This window comes from Nilaparvata lugens, chromosome 11, assembly GCF_014356525.2.
Source record: "Nilaparvata lugens isolate BPH chromosome 11, ASM1435652v1, whole genome shotgun sequence".
NCBI classification, from domain to species: domain Eukaryota; kingdom Metazoa; phylum Arthropoda; class Insecta; order Hemiptera; family Delphacidae; genus Nilaparvata; species Nilaparvata lugens.
Window position 1 is genome coordinate 37,450,623 of NC_052514.1, and position 17,607 is coordinate 37,468,229.

The 17,607-nt window shown below is 34.2% G+C and overlaps 1 protein-coding gene across 5 annotated transcripts in view; it reads left to right on the top strand.

Moving 5' to 3' along the window:
- Nucleotides 1-17,607, top strand: part of LOC120353680 — a 70,588-nt gene that overhangs the window by 22,889 nt on the left and 30,092 nt on the right. For 2 of the 5 annotated variants that reach the window (XM_039438364.1, XM_039438365.1), the window contains exon 1: nt 8,162-8,289. The exons of the other annotated variants lie outside the window; for them this stretch is intronic. In XM_039438364.1, coding sequence (XP_039294298.1) covers nt 8,228-8,289 — 62 coding nt within the window. In that variant the 5' untranslated portion in view covers nt 8,162-8,227. Of the gene's footprint in view, nt 1-8,161; nt 8,290-17,607 lie in introns of those variants that run through there. 5 annotated transcript variants of the gene reach the window in all.

The following is a 17,607-nucleotide window of genomic DNA, read 5'->3' on the forward strand; positions in this document are numbered from 1 at the left end:
TTCCTCATAAATCGTTGCTTCTCATTTTTCCAGTGTTGATAGTTTAATGTGACCATACGATATATTCCAGATTTTAATAGATTTTTAAACTGATGTTTCTGTATTATTAATGACGTTGTTGTAACATTTTAATGTTGTGTGACAATAAATGATTTGATTTGATTACGTAGTCTCTAGTCAATTCTTCTTCTTCTTCTAGTGCGTCTCCTATCGGAGGTTCGCTATCAGCACAGCAATCTGGATCTTATTCACTGCCGCTCGAAACAAGTCGTAGCTGCTGCAGTCAAACCAATCCCTCACATTTTTAAGCCAGGAAACACGTCGCCTTCCAACACTCCTTTGTCCGCTGATTTTTCCTTGAACTATATTCTGCAGAGTTTTATATTTGTGGCTTCTCATTAGATGTCCAAGATACAGGAGTTTTCTCTTTTTTATGGTGTAAACAATTTCACATTGTTTCTTCATTTTCCCTAGGACTTCCATGTCCTAGTCAATGTCATTCCTTCAAAAACGCACATAATTTATGATCCTATTGCCATAATAATAATATTCACTTGAAATGTTTGTATTCCTCATGAATAAGAGCAATACTTCGCATTCAACATATTATGCAACATTTTGAAGTAAATGTCAAAAAGGTTCATGGTATAATTTCACTGGAATGACTTTGAAAAGTAATTTCACTTCAAGAATAACTGAAATATTGATGAATTCAAGTAAAATAATTAATTGTTTGCTACTGCAGAAGTGCAAAACATAATATTTTTTCGAAATATGGTAATTGATAACAGAATTCGAGAGCAAATGGATGAATTTATGAGATGCTGATTACAGTTTCATTTGAATTCCATTTGGTTGGAGTGACCAAATATAATAATGGATTATGAATAAGTACATCCAGCTATAACTAAATTCATTAATTTATCATTTACAATCAACTTAAGGACAAAGAAACAGACTACAGTCCAAAACTTCTTTTCATCCCAATTTCATAAAATAAATTGTCCAAATAAAGGTTATTTATATTATTATTTTATCGATCTTATAAACGTGTACTTTAAAAGCTGACTTGTTTTTGTTATAATGACGTAATATAGCACTGACGTCGGTTGCAGAGTTTAGGCGAGCTCAACATTTGACAGCATTTGTCATGCTGTGATTGGTCAATATCCAAGCACTTCAATCCTAGCACCTGATTGGCTGAGATAGTCGTTTAAGACAATATGGCGGACACCAATCAACATGAAATGGCGGATATTGTACAACACTTGGTATTATTGTTGAAATCCATTCGATGAATGGAGCAGGAAGATTCAATATAGTAAGTTATTTTCTGAAATAAGCAGTAGGCCTATCAAACATAGAGAAACTTATATAATGAAAATATATAATAATAATGATAAATAAATATGATAAAATGAATGAAGCATATCATTCTATTTATGTATTTTATTATTTGTAGGCACCTGCTGTAAAATCTTTTAAGTTTAGCGGGACCAATTTTGTAATGCTACCACATAGAAACATAGCGTAAGTAGATTTCCCATGGTATAGGGCGTTTATGTTGCAACTTTTACTGTTATCTCAAGCCGAATACTGTCGATTTTACTGTTTTGATCGGGTGAGAGTGTATGAACGACACAATATGAGAGACTAACAGCGTCATAAAGCTTCACGGGAAAGAACTACGTGGACTATCGGCTTGAGATAAAAGTTGCGACTTAAACGCTCTATGTACCATGGGATATCTACTTACGCTATTGTTTCTCTATGATGATACTTATCCATCTTTGATAAGCATACTGCTTATTTCAGAAAATAACTTACTATATGTGAATCTTCCTGCTCCATTCATCAAAATGGATTTCAACAATAATACCAAGTGTTGTACAATATCCGCCATTTCATGTTGATTTGTGTCCGCCATCTTGTTGTCTTGACCGACTATCTCAGCCATCTACTTATGCTATTGTTTCTCTATGAATACCAGAGGATGAGAAAAAATTAAGATATAAGATTTAATCCTACCACGTGATTCTCACATTAAATCAGTCTCGGGGAGTCTTCAACCCCTATATTTGAAGTAAGTTAACAGTGAAATTTGGAACATAAACGGAAATTGGCGATCATTAACGAACTTAATGAAATTGACGAACGGAAACGGAAATTACGGAACATAATTGGAAATTTGGAACATAAACGCCCTTTACTTTACCATGGGATATCTTCTTTTGCTATCCTTTCTCTATGACATTACTCACTGAGTCGCGTTGACGTTGACAACGGCTGGAGTCAATGCTGCCACAAAAAGTCCAAGAGGTACTAAAGTTGCCAAAAACTTTAACGCTTGACTCATCGGTGACATCTTATGCGTGGATCTGAGAAAAAATTAAAAATACATTAAAATTAAAAATCTGGTACGGTACACTCACACCACGGTATATAGAAGAAGACGGTAGGTGTCACGCGCATGTTTGTGCTAAATTTCCGGTGTAGCTGACGTCATTTTATATCCGATCATCTGTTTTTAACAAATAAGTTTAATAAATTGCCAATAGGTGTTAAAAACCTCGGTTGGTGGCGATGACGCAATGTAGCTGGCTGGCCACTGCGTACACATTTCATGACCCCTACCGTTTTCATCTAAATACCGTGACTCACACAACTTTCCTTGCTCATTGATCTATAAGCCTCATTAACGAGGATAATTCAGGGAATAACATTATGCCGATTGACAGCTTAATAATTAAAACTACAATTATACTATTGCGATTGTGTTCAGAGTACATTTTCCTTTGTTTGAATTATGAAATTTGAGGTTTTTTTAAAAATTTGTCAAAACAGCTGTTCTACAAATAAAATATCGACATAATATGTATGTTCTTTTGAATAAACTGCTCTACCTACCTACCTCACGCACGAGAATGAGGTTACAAAATAAATTTCTCAAGGATGGGGTGGACCCCCTGTTAATTTCTCAGGGAGGAGACTCATGCCAGTTAATAGAGCTGATATATAACTATACAGGGTATGAATTTGAAAAAAATCGGTCAAGTCATTTTTGTGACTTGAAAATCGTGATAGAAATTTAACAACATTCATTCTTCTCAGGAATATTACGTAGCTCCTGCAATTTTCCCAGAAATGAGACTCATGTCAGTTGATAGGGCTTATAAATAGCTATCTAGGGTATAAATTTGAAGTAAATCGTTAGAGCCGTTTTCGAGAAAACCGTGAAAAACATGGTTTTTTAGTGATTATTCGCCATTTTTCTCAAGAATATTACGGAGCTCCTGTGATTTTCCCAGAAATGAGACTCATGTCAGTTAATAGGGCTTATAAATAGCTATCAAGGGTATAAATTTTAAGAAAATCACTAGAGCTGTTTTCGAGAAAACCGAGAAAAACATGGTTTCTTAGTCATTATCCACCATTTTTTTCGCCATTTTGAATTGAATTTTATCAAATTATTTACTGTCGGATACTCATGGTATAAGGACCTCAAGTTTAAAATTTCAAGTCAATCGGTTAATTAGGAATGGAATTATCGTGTTCACAGACACACACACACACACACACAGACAGACCAACACCCAAAAATCATGTTTTTGGACTCACGGGACCTTGATACGTATAGAAAACATGAAATTAGGGTACCTTGAATTTTTTTGGAAAGCAATACTTATTTACTATGGTAATAGGGCAAGGAAAGTAAAAATGGAGCGCGTGACTGGAGCAACATATATGTTCAGCAAAGAGAGCAGAGATGGAGATGACATCCGACTGTTCAAAATATTATAGAGAAATGAAAGCAATCTGTGGTTTCTGAGCTTCAAGTGACATCTCAATCATAACTCGCAACTCTGAATAAGGAAAATTGAATGGGCAGAACTCATTGAAACGTTTAAAGTATCTCAAGTGTATTTTGAATTATTTCTACCTCAAGCTTATGCAGTGCCATATCTCGATTTGACCAATAGTTCAATAAACTTCTCACAAGGGTGTAGTCCAATAGAATAAGGATAGAATAGTCATCAACGTGGGAGCAGGTTCTTCGAATGAAACCTATCTCCTAACAAGGCCTAGTACATAATTTTTTTTACAAAAAAATTGAAATTTAGCTCGGAATCAAAAATCACTCAAAGGTTTCTGAAATGTTCAACTCTTTCGTCACTTGATCATTGATATCATAAATGGAAACATGTATATCCCTTTGCCTTGTGAATGACAAAATTTCTAAGGACGGCAAAATATCAATAAAATAGCAATAAAAATCGATGTGTATGTGTGTGTGTGTGTGTGTGTGTGTGTGTGTGTGTGTGTGTGTGTGTGTGTGTGTGTGTGTGTGTGTTTGAGGGGCTTCGAGGGACCAATGTCAAAGCGATAACCACAGAGCAAATAATCAGAATACTGCATTCGGAAGAAAAAAAGGTTTCCAAGAAATAAATCATGCTATAATAAAAATTTAATAAACGTTTAGTAAAATTCTCGGAACCCTGGACCCTGGAGTTAATCAAAATTGAACAGCAGCATTGTACATGACGTTGAGCAGAAATGACAAGCAAACGTTACATTCGAGACAGAACATTTAATGAGTTATCTCCATTTGTGTGAAATGGAACTTCAGTGAGAGAGAGAAAGACTGCCAAGAGAGAAAGAGTGATCAGATTAGATTCTTAATTTATGTATGTTGCAATATTTACTGGTTATACACTAATTTACATTAAATGAGGATAATGCTAATCATCCAACAAATTTTACAAATTATAAAAATGAATCAATGAAAATCTCTACTGAATGCAATTAGAATAATGATAATATAAAATTGTAATGTAACTTCTTAAATCGGCGGTGTTTCAACAAATAATTGTTGATTCTCTAAGAAAGATATAAAATAATATCCTCCCCATCAACACACGACCGGGTTGTGATGGAATAGAGCTGTTGGGGAAATTATAACATGTGAATATGTGATTTGAATCTAAAATTATGGGATGAATGATATTAAAAGAGTAATAGTGAGTACAATATTGCATTAATGATTCGAAATAGATAAATTAAACAAATGTTATGGGGTGGGATTTAATTAAGAGTTTAGAAATTGATTGAGTAATAATGACGATATACAATACTGAAGAACAGAAAATGTTGAGATGAGATGATGAATATATTATTATGTAAGATGGATGAATGAATGGAATGAAGATTGGAAAGGGAGGGAGATTATGCAGTGCTCTAGGGTTGGACAGACTAAGTCATTTTCTCTATAAGATATTTTTTCAAAGACAAGATAAAGCCCGCTTGGCTCTCAATGCATCTAATATAGTTGGGAAGTTTATTCCATTCAGTGAGTGAGAGAGAGAGAGAGTGATGTAGAAGGGAAAACTGCGATTCAATTAGCTATGAAAATTTGATCACCACCTCCCAGTCCAGCCCTCTGATTGGTTTGACAATTTATTAATTAGTTGTTTCGTGTTGCGTCTCTATTATTATCATAAATTATGGACGTGCTTTGCGTGTTGCATACTTGAATTACTGCAGGCGCTCCAGAACTTTATATACTACTAGCCGTCATGCTCGCTTCGCTCGCAATATCCGTCTAGCCAGACGAGGGGGCTCAGCCCCCTGGACCCCCGACTGGATCGTCCAGAAATGAGATCAGCGGGCTCGCTTCGCTCGCCTGCATTTTTCATTTGAGCATGCTTCATTCCATCAGAAAGTCAAAGTACTGAGAAAACGCAGAAAAGCTGAGAAAAACGCTGATTTTGGGCGTATCTTTGATGAAATATTCAAGTCTTCTCATCACAAAATTTTTAGATCCTAGCTAAGCCTCTGTACCAAATTTGAACAATTTTCTGTCTATTACTTGATGAAAGAACTGAAAAAACGCAAAAAACCGCTAATTTTGGGCGTATCTTTTGCGTTATTTCAAATTCCTTCTAACACAACATTATTACACCCCAGCTGAGCTTCTGTAGTAAATTTGAACATTTTCTGTTCATTATTTTTTTTCGATAAAGCGCAAAAAACGCAGATTTTGGGCGTATCTTTGGCGTTATTCAAAAATATCTTATCACTCGTTGCTCACCCACCAAAATGTCATTCTGGAAGTATCAATTTCATTTCGATTTTATCGATTGTATTGGAGTGTATCCTACAAGAAACATTATCATAAACAATGTATTGGAATTAAATTATTCGAATTAATCCATTCCTATATCTCATTCGAATTATAAAATTTATTTAAACTTAAATTTAATAGACCTTCATGCTACTGGATCAGAGTCGAAGTCTTCACCACTTCAAAGTTTTCTATATGATAATTTTCTTTAATAGCGTTTCATCATCTTCTATACTTATAAAAGGCTAAGCCTCGACAGACTGAAATCACACCACAGCCCAAACTACTGAGCCTAAAAACTTGAAATTTTGCACGATTGTCTATGGTAGCCTGACAACATCCACTAAGAAAGGATTTTCAGAAATTTGCCCCCCTGAGGGAGCTAGGGCCCCCCCAAAATTTTGTACTTTTTAACCGCTCATTGCACAGCAAAGTCATGAGGAACTTTTTTGTTCAGCTACGAAAAAAAATTGGATTTATGCAGAAAAATTTCGATCAGGAGCACAGGGGAGTCCAGGAGAGGGCATTTTTCGAAAATTTTGATGTAAAATCCACACTACAGCTCAAACTAATTGTCCTACAGACTTGAAACTTTGCACAAATATTCTTCAAACATGCTAGACGCGCACTAAGAACGGATTTTGAGATATATTGCCTCTAAGGGTTTCAAAGGATGAAAAAGGATCCTATTAAGTAGGGTTATGAACATGGTAAGGTGAGTGCCATATGGAAATGAAATAATTTATTTATTGACATGTGATATTCTAACATATGTTGTAATCATTGGAAAAAACAAAATAATATGATAGAAATTCAAAAAAGAACATCTGTTCTGTTATTGCTTTCTACCTGATTCCACTCAACCTCAATAATATTGTTCTGATAATTGATAAATATGTTTAATATTATTATTAATATAATAAAAGTATTGTTTTGATAATCAATATTTTTTCACAAACTCTGTATAATAATATGGCGAATGTGAAACAGCTGCATCGAAGAAATTATGTCAACAACATATGTTTAGGAAAGTCATAGTTTTGAACTTCATTTTCCTGATGCAATGTATAGGCCCAATGTATGGATTATTAATTTTTTAGCTAGAACCGTTTTTTGAGACTGCTAAATAAACGTCTACAGTTTTATCAATGCTGTATCGACAATACAAAAACGCATGCAGTTAATATGTCTTTAAATAAAGGTGTTGACATTCACATGAATTAATTATTCTCTACCATTTTTATTTTATTACAATTTCAAAATTATTCGAAGCATGATAGAATTATTGACTCACTGTAGAGTCAGTCAAAAATTTTAATATTGAAATGAGGGCTATTTTGGCAAGCTGAACAAAAAATAAGATCCTATGCACCTTTTCGATATTTCCTCAAATGAAAAATGAGTTTTGTGGGTTGTCAAAACTCCCCCTGAAAGGGAAACTATTCAACTTATCCTATCGTTTAGTAAATTAAGAATGATTTCTGCGTTGAATAACATGTATCTTGCCAACAAGTATCGAACTCTCTAAATGGAGGTAGAATGATAAGGTTGACAACTCTTAGTTCTGTGTTTTAACATTTTTTTTAAATAACTTTCAAAAAGTTCATGTAGTACCTACTATTGTGTTCGAGAAACTTCTGGGGCTATCATAGTTTCACAACTATTCTGTTCCACACTCCTATCGCTTGCAGTCGTAAACCATATCTATAATAAAATAAAGAGTTGGCTTATACATGTACGGGATAGGAAAATTATGTTTGACGCATTATCACGTCTGAACTACTGGACTAATCAACTTGAAATTTTGCATATAGGCTAGATTCTTAATTAACCAAGGATGGTTATAGGCCTATTTTCAATTCTTCAAAATTTTATTACGTCAAGTTTTCAGATTATCAATTTTGAAAATAGATCCTTGCGAAGCACGGGTTCCTGCTAGTTCAACATACAAACGCGCTGTTGATCGAATCAGTCTGTGTTTTGCTGAAGACATTAATAGAATATTTTAAATTAATTATGCAGTCGCTTTCTGACAAACAAGAGATGATCATCGTCGATGCTTCTAGATTAATCCATCAGTTATAGTTCGACATTCGGAGTGAGAAGATGCATAAATTTGTGAGTTCATTGTTTGGCTTTTCTGCTGTGGTCATCTTCATTTTACAGCTGTAAGTATTGTCTTATCTCTAGGCTATGTAGAGATGTAATGAACCATTCAACGATCTATATATACTAACACTACTATACACGTTACTATATATAGATTGTTGGAACCACTATAGTGAGGTCCACGTTATAATGACAGTGGAGAAAGATAGCAGAACAATGTTGTCGATCCTCTGTCCTGTTAATGATGCCTTCTATAGACGGTAGCTGATGCAGGATTATTGATGTAATATAAACTGTTCATTCTCGTTTTAAATAATCAGTTATACTAAGCAAGTAATTATATTTTCAATAATGAGTTTTCAATAATTTTCATAATGAGTTTAACATGGAATATTTTGTTAACTAATTATCAATCCTACATTTTTAATGGATGACGTGGTAACAGAGCAAAGACAGAAAGAGATAGCGATATCCGCTCTGTTAAATGATAGACAAGGATATCAATGGTATTGCTAATCTAACACTGCCATTATAACGTGGATTTCGCTATAGTATATTAAATAATCTCAATTATAGAAATTATCATTAGAACATGAACAGCTATATCACTATTTTCCACTGATTGAAATATATTGAGAAGTCATTAATCATTACCACAGCGTCCTTAAAATATTTGCGAGTTCCCAGAGAGAGTTCAACGGGGTTTAAAACAATAAAAAAATCGGGAATCAAAAATTACTCAACTCTTTCGTCAACTCGATCATTGATATCATAAATGGAAACATGTAAATCCCTTTGCCTTGTGAATGACAAAATTGCACATTTTCCAATGTTGACACTAAGTTGGTTTCTACTGCACCAAGAAAACACAATGATCCAGGTCATTCTGGAGCCTCTAACTCAATAACCTCGAATTTGAAGCTAACTTGGGGTAGTGTGGTACTTCAGAAAAAGTCCAGTTGGCTACTTTTTTTGAAAAGCTCTGGGAACTGCAGACACTACAAATTAAGTCGCTTCTATTTTCCACCAAATAAAATCATTTTGAATTTTCTAATCAAATAAAAACAGTACCCGATGTACTCCGATGTACTGGACAGTAGTCCAGGTATCAATGGCTACCATAACTATTAAGTTATAACATAACCAATAAGTTATTCATAACTGAATTTCGATCGATGGAGACTGTCAAGAAAGTGAAAACCATTCAGAAAGAACGCCATCAAATTTGACACCCACAGTTTTCGTTTGGCAAGTTGAGTTCAATTCAAACTACAGTAATATCATAGAGAAACAATAGCATAAGTAGATATCCCATGGTATAGGGCGTTTAAGTCGCAGCTTTTACTGTTATCTAAAACCGATAGTCCACGTAGTATTTTCCCGTGGAGCTTTATGACGCTGGCAGTCTCTCATATTGTGCCGTTCATACACTTTTACCCGGTCAAAACAGTAAAAATTGACAATAATCGGCTTGAGATAACAGTAAAAGTTGCGACATAAACGCCCTATACCATGGGATATCTACTTATGCTATTGTTTCTCTATGGTAATATTCACTCAAATCTGTCGGCATCGGCTGAATTGGAAGTGTTGGTACCATTTATGAGGAATGCTGACAGATTAAAGTCAATCTCACCAATATAAGCTTTGTTTCAATCGAATTGTTGCCTTTATTTATAAGGAGCCCTGACAGTTTAATGTGGATCTCACTCCTGTAGGCTGACAACAACAAGGAGACGAAAGTGATATCTAAATTTGAGTAAAAGCAAGCTTGTTCAGATAGCTTGACGCCTGCTCTGTTATCAGAGCATCACAGCTGCGTTTTTTCCGGAAGCTGAGAACGATCTTCAGCTGAAAACTGGAGCTTGCACGGCTCAGCTATTCAGAGCATGCCACGCCAGCTGATGCCTGACCGACCTTCAATTAATTATTGCTGTTAATTGGCTGCTGAATCACGTAAAACTTTCAGCATTCCGTATAAATATTTCCAGAAATGCTTCCATTCAAATCAATTCTGAAAGAGTGCTGATAGAAATTACAAATATTGAGATCAAATTTAATCTGTCAGTATTGTTTAAATGGGAATCATTGATGTAGTTAAATCAGGAAAGCTGACAGTGTTTGAAGTAACTCAAGCTCTCATTCAAGCACGCTACTCCAATATAGATCACCTTCTCTGGATCTAGTGGAGAGAGAGAGAGAGAGAGAGAGAGAGAGAGAGAGAGAGAGAAAGAGAGAGAAACAGAAATGTCTATGTCTCTAGACCTAGAAACATCGGTTTTTACGACTGGAAACTATCTCTGAAAATTTGAGAGGATGTGACTTTCGTTTTTTTGGATAACTACAGTTGTGAACAACTACAAGACTTAACCTATTTCGGGCCATGTGTGACCTTATCTAAATTTGGGAGAGGAATAGCACTAGGTTACCTGATTTTTTTCTCTCCCTATCATTTTTGATGATGTGCTTATTGTGTGAATCAATAACATAACATAATAGCCAATGTTATATAATGATTATAATAATTTCAAAAATTTATTTCAGTTTCAATACACATCTCATCAAATACAAAATTCCTATATATTTTTAATCCCTCTAGCTTTAAGCTATTTGAGGAATATTATAAAAATACTAAAAACATTTACTATGTTGCAATAACTTACATAATAAACAATATAAATATATAATATATTAGATGAATGTTATTTTTAATCCCTCTAGCTTTAAGCTATTTGAGGAATATTAAAAAAAATACTAAAAACATTTACTATGTTGCAATAACTTACATAATAAACAAATATAAATATATAATATATTAGATGAATGTTATTACAAAGCAAATTATAAATTCATAAATAATTACTTATAATAGATAATATGGTTGTGACAATTCTCAAATTCCATTCTTCATGAATATCTTGAAATTTGAAATTTATTCTTGTTCATATTAAAATACACAATATAAATATGAAGAAAATAAAAATCTCAGTACCCTTTTTATAAAATATTTTATCACAACATGTTTCGGTCATTTATGCCATTTTCAAGTGATATGAATTAAATAAATAATAAATGACACTAACATATGATCAAAATAAGAATCTTCCAGTAGTATTTATTTATTTAATTCATATCACTTGAAAATGGCATAAATGACCGAAACATGTTGTGATAAAATATTTTAAAAAAAGGGTACTGAGATTTTTATTTTCTTCATATTTAAAATACACAAATACAATAGTTTTTGACGTGACTGGAAAAAGAAGCCTTGAGCTCCAGCCACGAGTTCTAAAAATAAGAAATACATTTTTTAATCTAATAACAGCAGTACAATTTATACAATTCTGTTGATGGATGATAATCTATGGATGTAGAATTTTATCAATAATCCAAGTACTTGAATGAAGAACTTAATGGATATTTTGGTAGACAAAGGGAAGGGAATAACAATCAGATAACAAATCGTAGATACCAGCTGCATGTGAGTCGGAACAGGCTTTAGCCTAATCCTTGATTGTAATAAGAGATAATAATCAAAAATTAATTATCTAAAAATTGAATAATCAAAGTATCTTTTTTGTTGTAAGGAATAGAATAGAGTTTAAGAAGAGAGAATTTTGTTTTTTTAATTTTTACATAAATACAAGAAGCCATTACCAAGGAAGTGAATATTACAAATTGATTAATATATTTCACATGTATTAATTTATTTTTCCTTTTTGTGTAGTTGTCATACAAAAACAACATATTGAATAAAAAAATAGCTGTCACAAATGGGTATGAATGAAGTATGGTGGATAGATTATTGAGTAAAATTAATAGACAAATTTCAATCAATTCTAGCTTTGTAGGCTCAAACTGTGAGGAGAATACTTGGATAAAAATTCCATATTCAGGCCTTGTATCTGATAAGATAGGTAGGGAATTGAAGAGGAATGGATTTCATGTTGCTTTCAAGACCAAACCGATTTCAAAAAGTCTATTTAGACTTGTGTACAGACTTAAATGTGGTGATTGTAATACTTTTTATGTGGGTCAGACTGGTAGAAGTTTCAAAAGTAGAATTAAAGAACACATCAGAGATTGGAATAAACAAAATGGGGAATTAAACTTTGCAGAACATTTTATAACAAATAATCACAAGTTCATAGTTGAGGAGAATATTGAGTTTCTGCATGTTAATAACAAAGGCAGATCTTTGAATATTCTAGAGGCTTTAGAAATAACAAGAGTAATTGAGGAAAATTCCCAATATAGTTTAAATGACCATTCATTTCGACCAATACAACACTACAAATTTAGTTTTATCATAGAATTGTAAGCATACATTGGTCAATAGTTTTTCCATTTACATATTTGTTTTATTGTCTTTCACATTTGTTTACTTAGTTCTTATTTTGCACTGAAAGTAAATTTTGTTATCATGGCGAGTCTGTTGCTTAAGCCGTCATTTTGTGACATCGTTGAGTGGGAGGAGACTGTCTAGCTGGGCCAATGGCAGGCGTTCATGCCCTTGACCAATAGCAGTACTAGCCTACTGGTATAAATTCGGCTGCTCTTGTATTTAGTTTTAGTTTATCAGAGATTGACAATGGTGTAATAACCGAAACCGGTCTTTCTAAGTATCAATAAATCTGTGTTTTTTTGACAATTTCTTAGTCTTTTTCATTCGATATTTATTTATTCATTTGAGTATTTTGATATGACTGTGTTGAATGTTAATTACTGTGTATCACTAGTACCATCATCATATTTTATATAAAAATCGAGTAGTAGTTTCGATAATAGATCATGTGTGGCCCCCAATAGGCCAACACAGTCCAGTTTATGCTACAAATTTAAAATGAGGAGATTTAGAAACTAGTTTACAGAAAAATATTAACTCACCCATAACTGTGAACCTCATAACCGGTCTGATGAGACTCCGGATATGAACCAGGACCATGAAAAGGTGCCTCCAGTTGTCCGGTCCTTGGTACTTCAGTCGTAAAAATCACCGAATCAATATTCTGCTCGAATCTCACCGGCTTTTCAATGTCTGCTGGATTGTTCACATGAGGAAATCTGACATTATGGGAATTTTTCACAGGAGGAGGAACCATCCAGGGTGGCGGGGACACTGGTACCCTTGGATAATCTCCATTTTCAAAACTGTTTCGAAAATTTTCCTCGGAACTCTGTTGATGACCCCCCAGATACGATCCTTGATTGTGGAAATTACTGAGCCCTGAACCCTCAGAAACTCCTGAATACGATCCATAACCATTTAAATTCGATCCTAGATTAGGACCTCCTTGATCATTGAAACTCACTCCTGAATTAGGTCCTTCTTGACCATTGAAACTCTGTCCAACCCCTAGATAACCTCCCCCCTGACCATCAATAAAGGGTTTCAAACCATGTTTAGGTTCCCCACCCTCATAATGGTACGGGAAACTATTTATAGATGCTTCAGGCTTCACATCTGGATAACTTTGAACAGCTGATACATTCCCTGGAGGTTTTACACCTCTTTGACTGTAGCTATAACCTCTGGAACCCAAATTTATAGATTCTTTCTTATTTACACCAGTTGTATTCTGATATTTTATACCAGGTTCACTGATAGTATTGAAGTAAATTGGTTCACTCACTGTACCAACACCGAAAGGACCCCTTGTGTTATTTTTGGCGAAAATTGGTCCCCCATGGGCAATTCTATACTTGTCTCCCCCATTAATTTTTTGTAACACCTCATATTAAATCGATATTTATCTATATTATCATCAGGAATACTCCCCAGGTAAGGACTAGCAGTGAAATTACTTCTTGTTGAATTCGTTTGACCCTTAATCTGACCTTCATTGACCTTGACCTCAACTTATCTGCCCCTTGATCAGCAGATGGTTTCAGTTTTTCAGGGTCGACTGTATCAGTGGAATTTTCCCTTCCCTTCAATGTAGACAGGCTCAAACTCTCTCTTTTTTCACGTTTTCTAGCTTGAAACAGATTTTTCCAGATAGTTGACGTCACTTACAACAAACTGACTATCATTTGAGGGTGCCGGAGCTACAATTAATGACTTTTCAACTGTCATGAGATTACTGTCCAATGTGGAGTTGTCTGAAAAACTGGTTGAGCTTGTACTACAGGTTTGAGGGAGTTATGAAGCTTAGCTGGATAAGCATGAAGCTTATGAGGAATGGAGTTGTGGATGCCTGGAAAAAGGAATTTCAACTTCAGTCTTCATGATAATTATCATATTATCCAATATTCCTTATTGAAACTTTTGGGAAAAAATCTGATTTGAGTATATAACGAATCGTACATCGAGTATTCAAGAGTGTATCTCTCTAGGTCTACTACCTCTTAAACCTTATTAAATTTATCCAATGCAACAATTAGTTTAGATGTGATATTCTATCATTTCTTAATGGAAATGTATTGATTGGTCTTAATCTAAAATAGACCCGTAAAAATATTGTCATTCTATGATAGTGAACTACCAATAATTAATTTATATTACAAAATAAAAACTTATAGTTATAAGTTAAACTTTGTTGTATTCTTATTGTATTATGAGTTACTACAGTTCAGTATTTCCAATGCTGTCATTGTATTTAATAATTATATAACTAGCAGATAATTTGTGCTTAGTGCCGGGGAAAATTTGATGTGTAAAATAATGTGATCTTCTTATGTCTAGGAAACATAAAAATGTAATAACTATTTATTATTTTTTACAAAATTACGTAGATTTTGATTTATGAACCGCGTGCCAATTAAGCCACTTGGAGTATGCCCTGTTTGGTTGAGCTTTAAATTTAAAATGAGGAGATTTAGAAACTAGTTTACAGAAAAATATTAACTCACCCATAACTGTGAACCTCATAACCGGTCTGATGGGACTCCGGATATGAACCAGGACCATGAAAAGGTGCCTCCAGTTGTCCGCTCCTTGGTACCTCGGTCGTGAAAACCACCGAATCAATATTCTGCTCAAATCTCATCGGTTTTTCTATGTCTGCTGGATTGTTCACATGAGGAAATCTGACATTATGGGGATTTTTCACAGGAGGAGGAACCATCCAGGGTGGCGGGGACACTGGTACCCTTGGATAATCTCCATTTTCAAAACTGTTTCGAAAATTTTCCTCGGAACTCTGTTGATGACCTCCCAGATTGTGGAGACTACTCGCCCCTGAACCCTCAAAAACTCCTGAATAAGATTCATGGCCATTGAAACGTGTTCCTAGATTAGGTCCTCCTTGACCATTGAAACCCTGTCCAACCCCTAGATAACCTCCCCCCTGACCTTCAATAAAGGGTTTCAAACCATGTTTAGGTTCCCCACCCTCATAATGGTACGGGAAACTATTTATAGATGCTTCAGGCTTCACATCTGGATAACTTTGAACAGCTGATACATTTCCTGGAGGTTTTACACCTCTTTGACTGTAGCTATAACCTCTGGAACCCGAATTTATAGATTCTTTCTTATTTACACCAGTTGTATTCTGATATTTTGTACCAGGTTCACTGATAGTATTGAAGTAAATTGGTTCACTCACTGTACCAACACCGAAAGGACCCCTTGTGTTATTTTTTGTGAATATTGGTCCCCCATGGGCAATTCTATACTTGTCTCCCCCATTAATTTTTGGTAACACCTCATTATTAAATCGATATTTATCTATATTATCATCAGGAATACTCCCCAGGTAAGGACTAGCAGTGAAATTACTTCTTGTTGAATTCGTTTGACCCTTAATCTGACCTTCATTGACCTTGACCTCAACCTTATCTTGACCTTGATCAGATGGTTTCAGTTTTTCAGGGTCGACTGTATCAGTGGAATTTTCCCTTCCCTTCAATGTAGACAGGCTCAAACTCTCATTTTTCACGTTTTCTAGCTTGAAAACAGATTTTTCCAGATAGTTGACGTCACTTACAACAAACTGACTATCATTTGAGGGTGCCGAAGCTACAATTAATGACTTTTCAACTGTCATGAGATTACTGTCCAATGTGGAGTTGTCTGAAAAACTGGTTGAGCTTGTACTACAGGTTTGAGGGATTATGAAGCTTAGCTGGATAAGCATGAAGCTTATGAGGAATGGAGTTGTGGATGCCTGGAAAAAGGAATTTCAACTTCAGTCTTCATGATAATTATCATATAATCCAATATTCCTTATTGAAACTTTTGGGAAATAAATCTGATTTGAGTATATAACGAATCGTACATCGAGTATTCAAGAGTGTATCTCTCTAGGTCTACTACCTCTTAAACCTTATTAAATTTATCCAATGTAACAAGTTAGTTTAGATGTGCTATTCTATCATTTTTAATGGAAATGTATTGATTGGTCTTAATCTAAATAGACCCGTAAAATATTTTCATTCTATGATAGTGAACTACCAATAATTATATTTATATTACAAAATAAAAACTTATAGTTATAAGTTAAACTTTGTTGTATTCTTATTGTATTTTGAGTTACTACAGTTCAGTATTTCCAATGCTGACATTGTATTTAATAATTATATAACTAGCAGATAATTTGTGCTTAGTGCCGGGGAAAATTTGATGTTGTAAAATAATGTGATCTTCTTATGTCTAGGAAACATAAAAAATGTAATAACTATTTATTATTTTTTACAAAATTACGTAGATTTTAATTATGAACCGCGTGCCAATTAAGCCACTTGGAGTATGCCCTGTTTGGTTGAGCTTTAAAGTTTTGTATACTTTGAATCAGAAGTTGAATAAATTTGTTCCAATTATCAAATTATGATTAATTGATTAATAACAATGGAAATAGGCCTATGACTATCCTCGGTAAATTCAGAAAGTAAGTTATTCCTCGATAAGTTAATCAGTCCAGTAGTTCAGACGTGATGATGTGTCATTCGAGAATCTCGTATCCCGTACACCTTTCATAACATTTCATTTTTGTACAAATTTCATTTCCCGTACACATTTCGTAACTCATTTCATAGATGAGTTATAACGATTGAGTATTTTCACTACAGTAACTATAATCAATTATATTATGAATTATTGCAATCAAAACAAAACCATGCAGCGAAAATGAAAAATGATAACCATGAATGAACAATACAAATAACTAACAGGATCATTGATCTTCCATACTTCATAACACATATATCCATTTAGCAAATCAAACAAGAACCAATCAATAATATCTTACCCAGTTCATATTGATGTTTCCTCTCCAATGTGAACATCCCACTCACTTGCACACAACTGTCCATCTCCATTTTGACGCACAAATATTTATAACATTTCCGTTTTGCAACAATAATTTCTGTCAACGAAAGTCACAATACTTACGAAATGCATTGTTCAAAGAGAGAGGATGAACCATTGTTGGCTT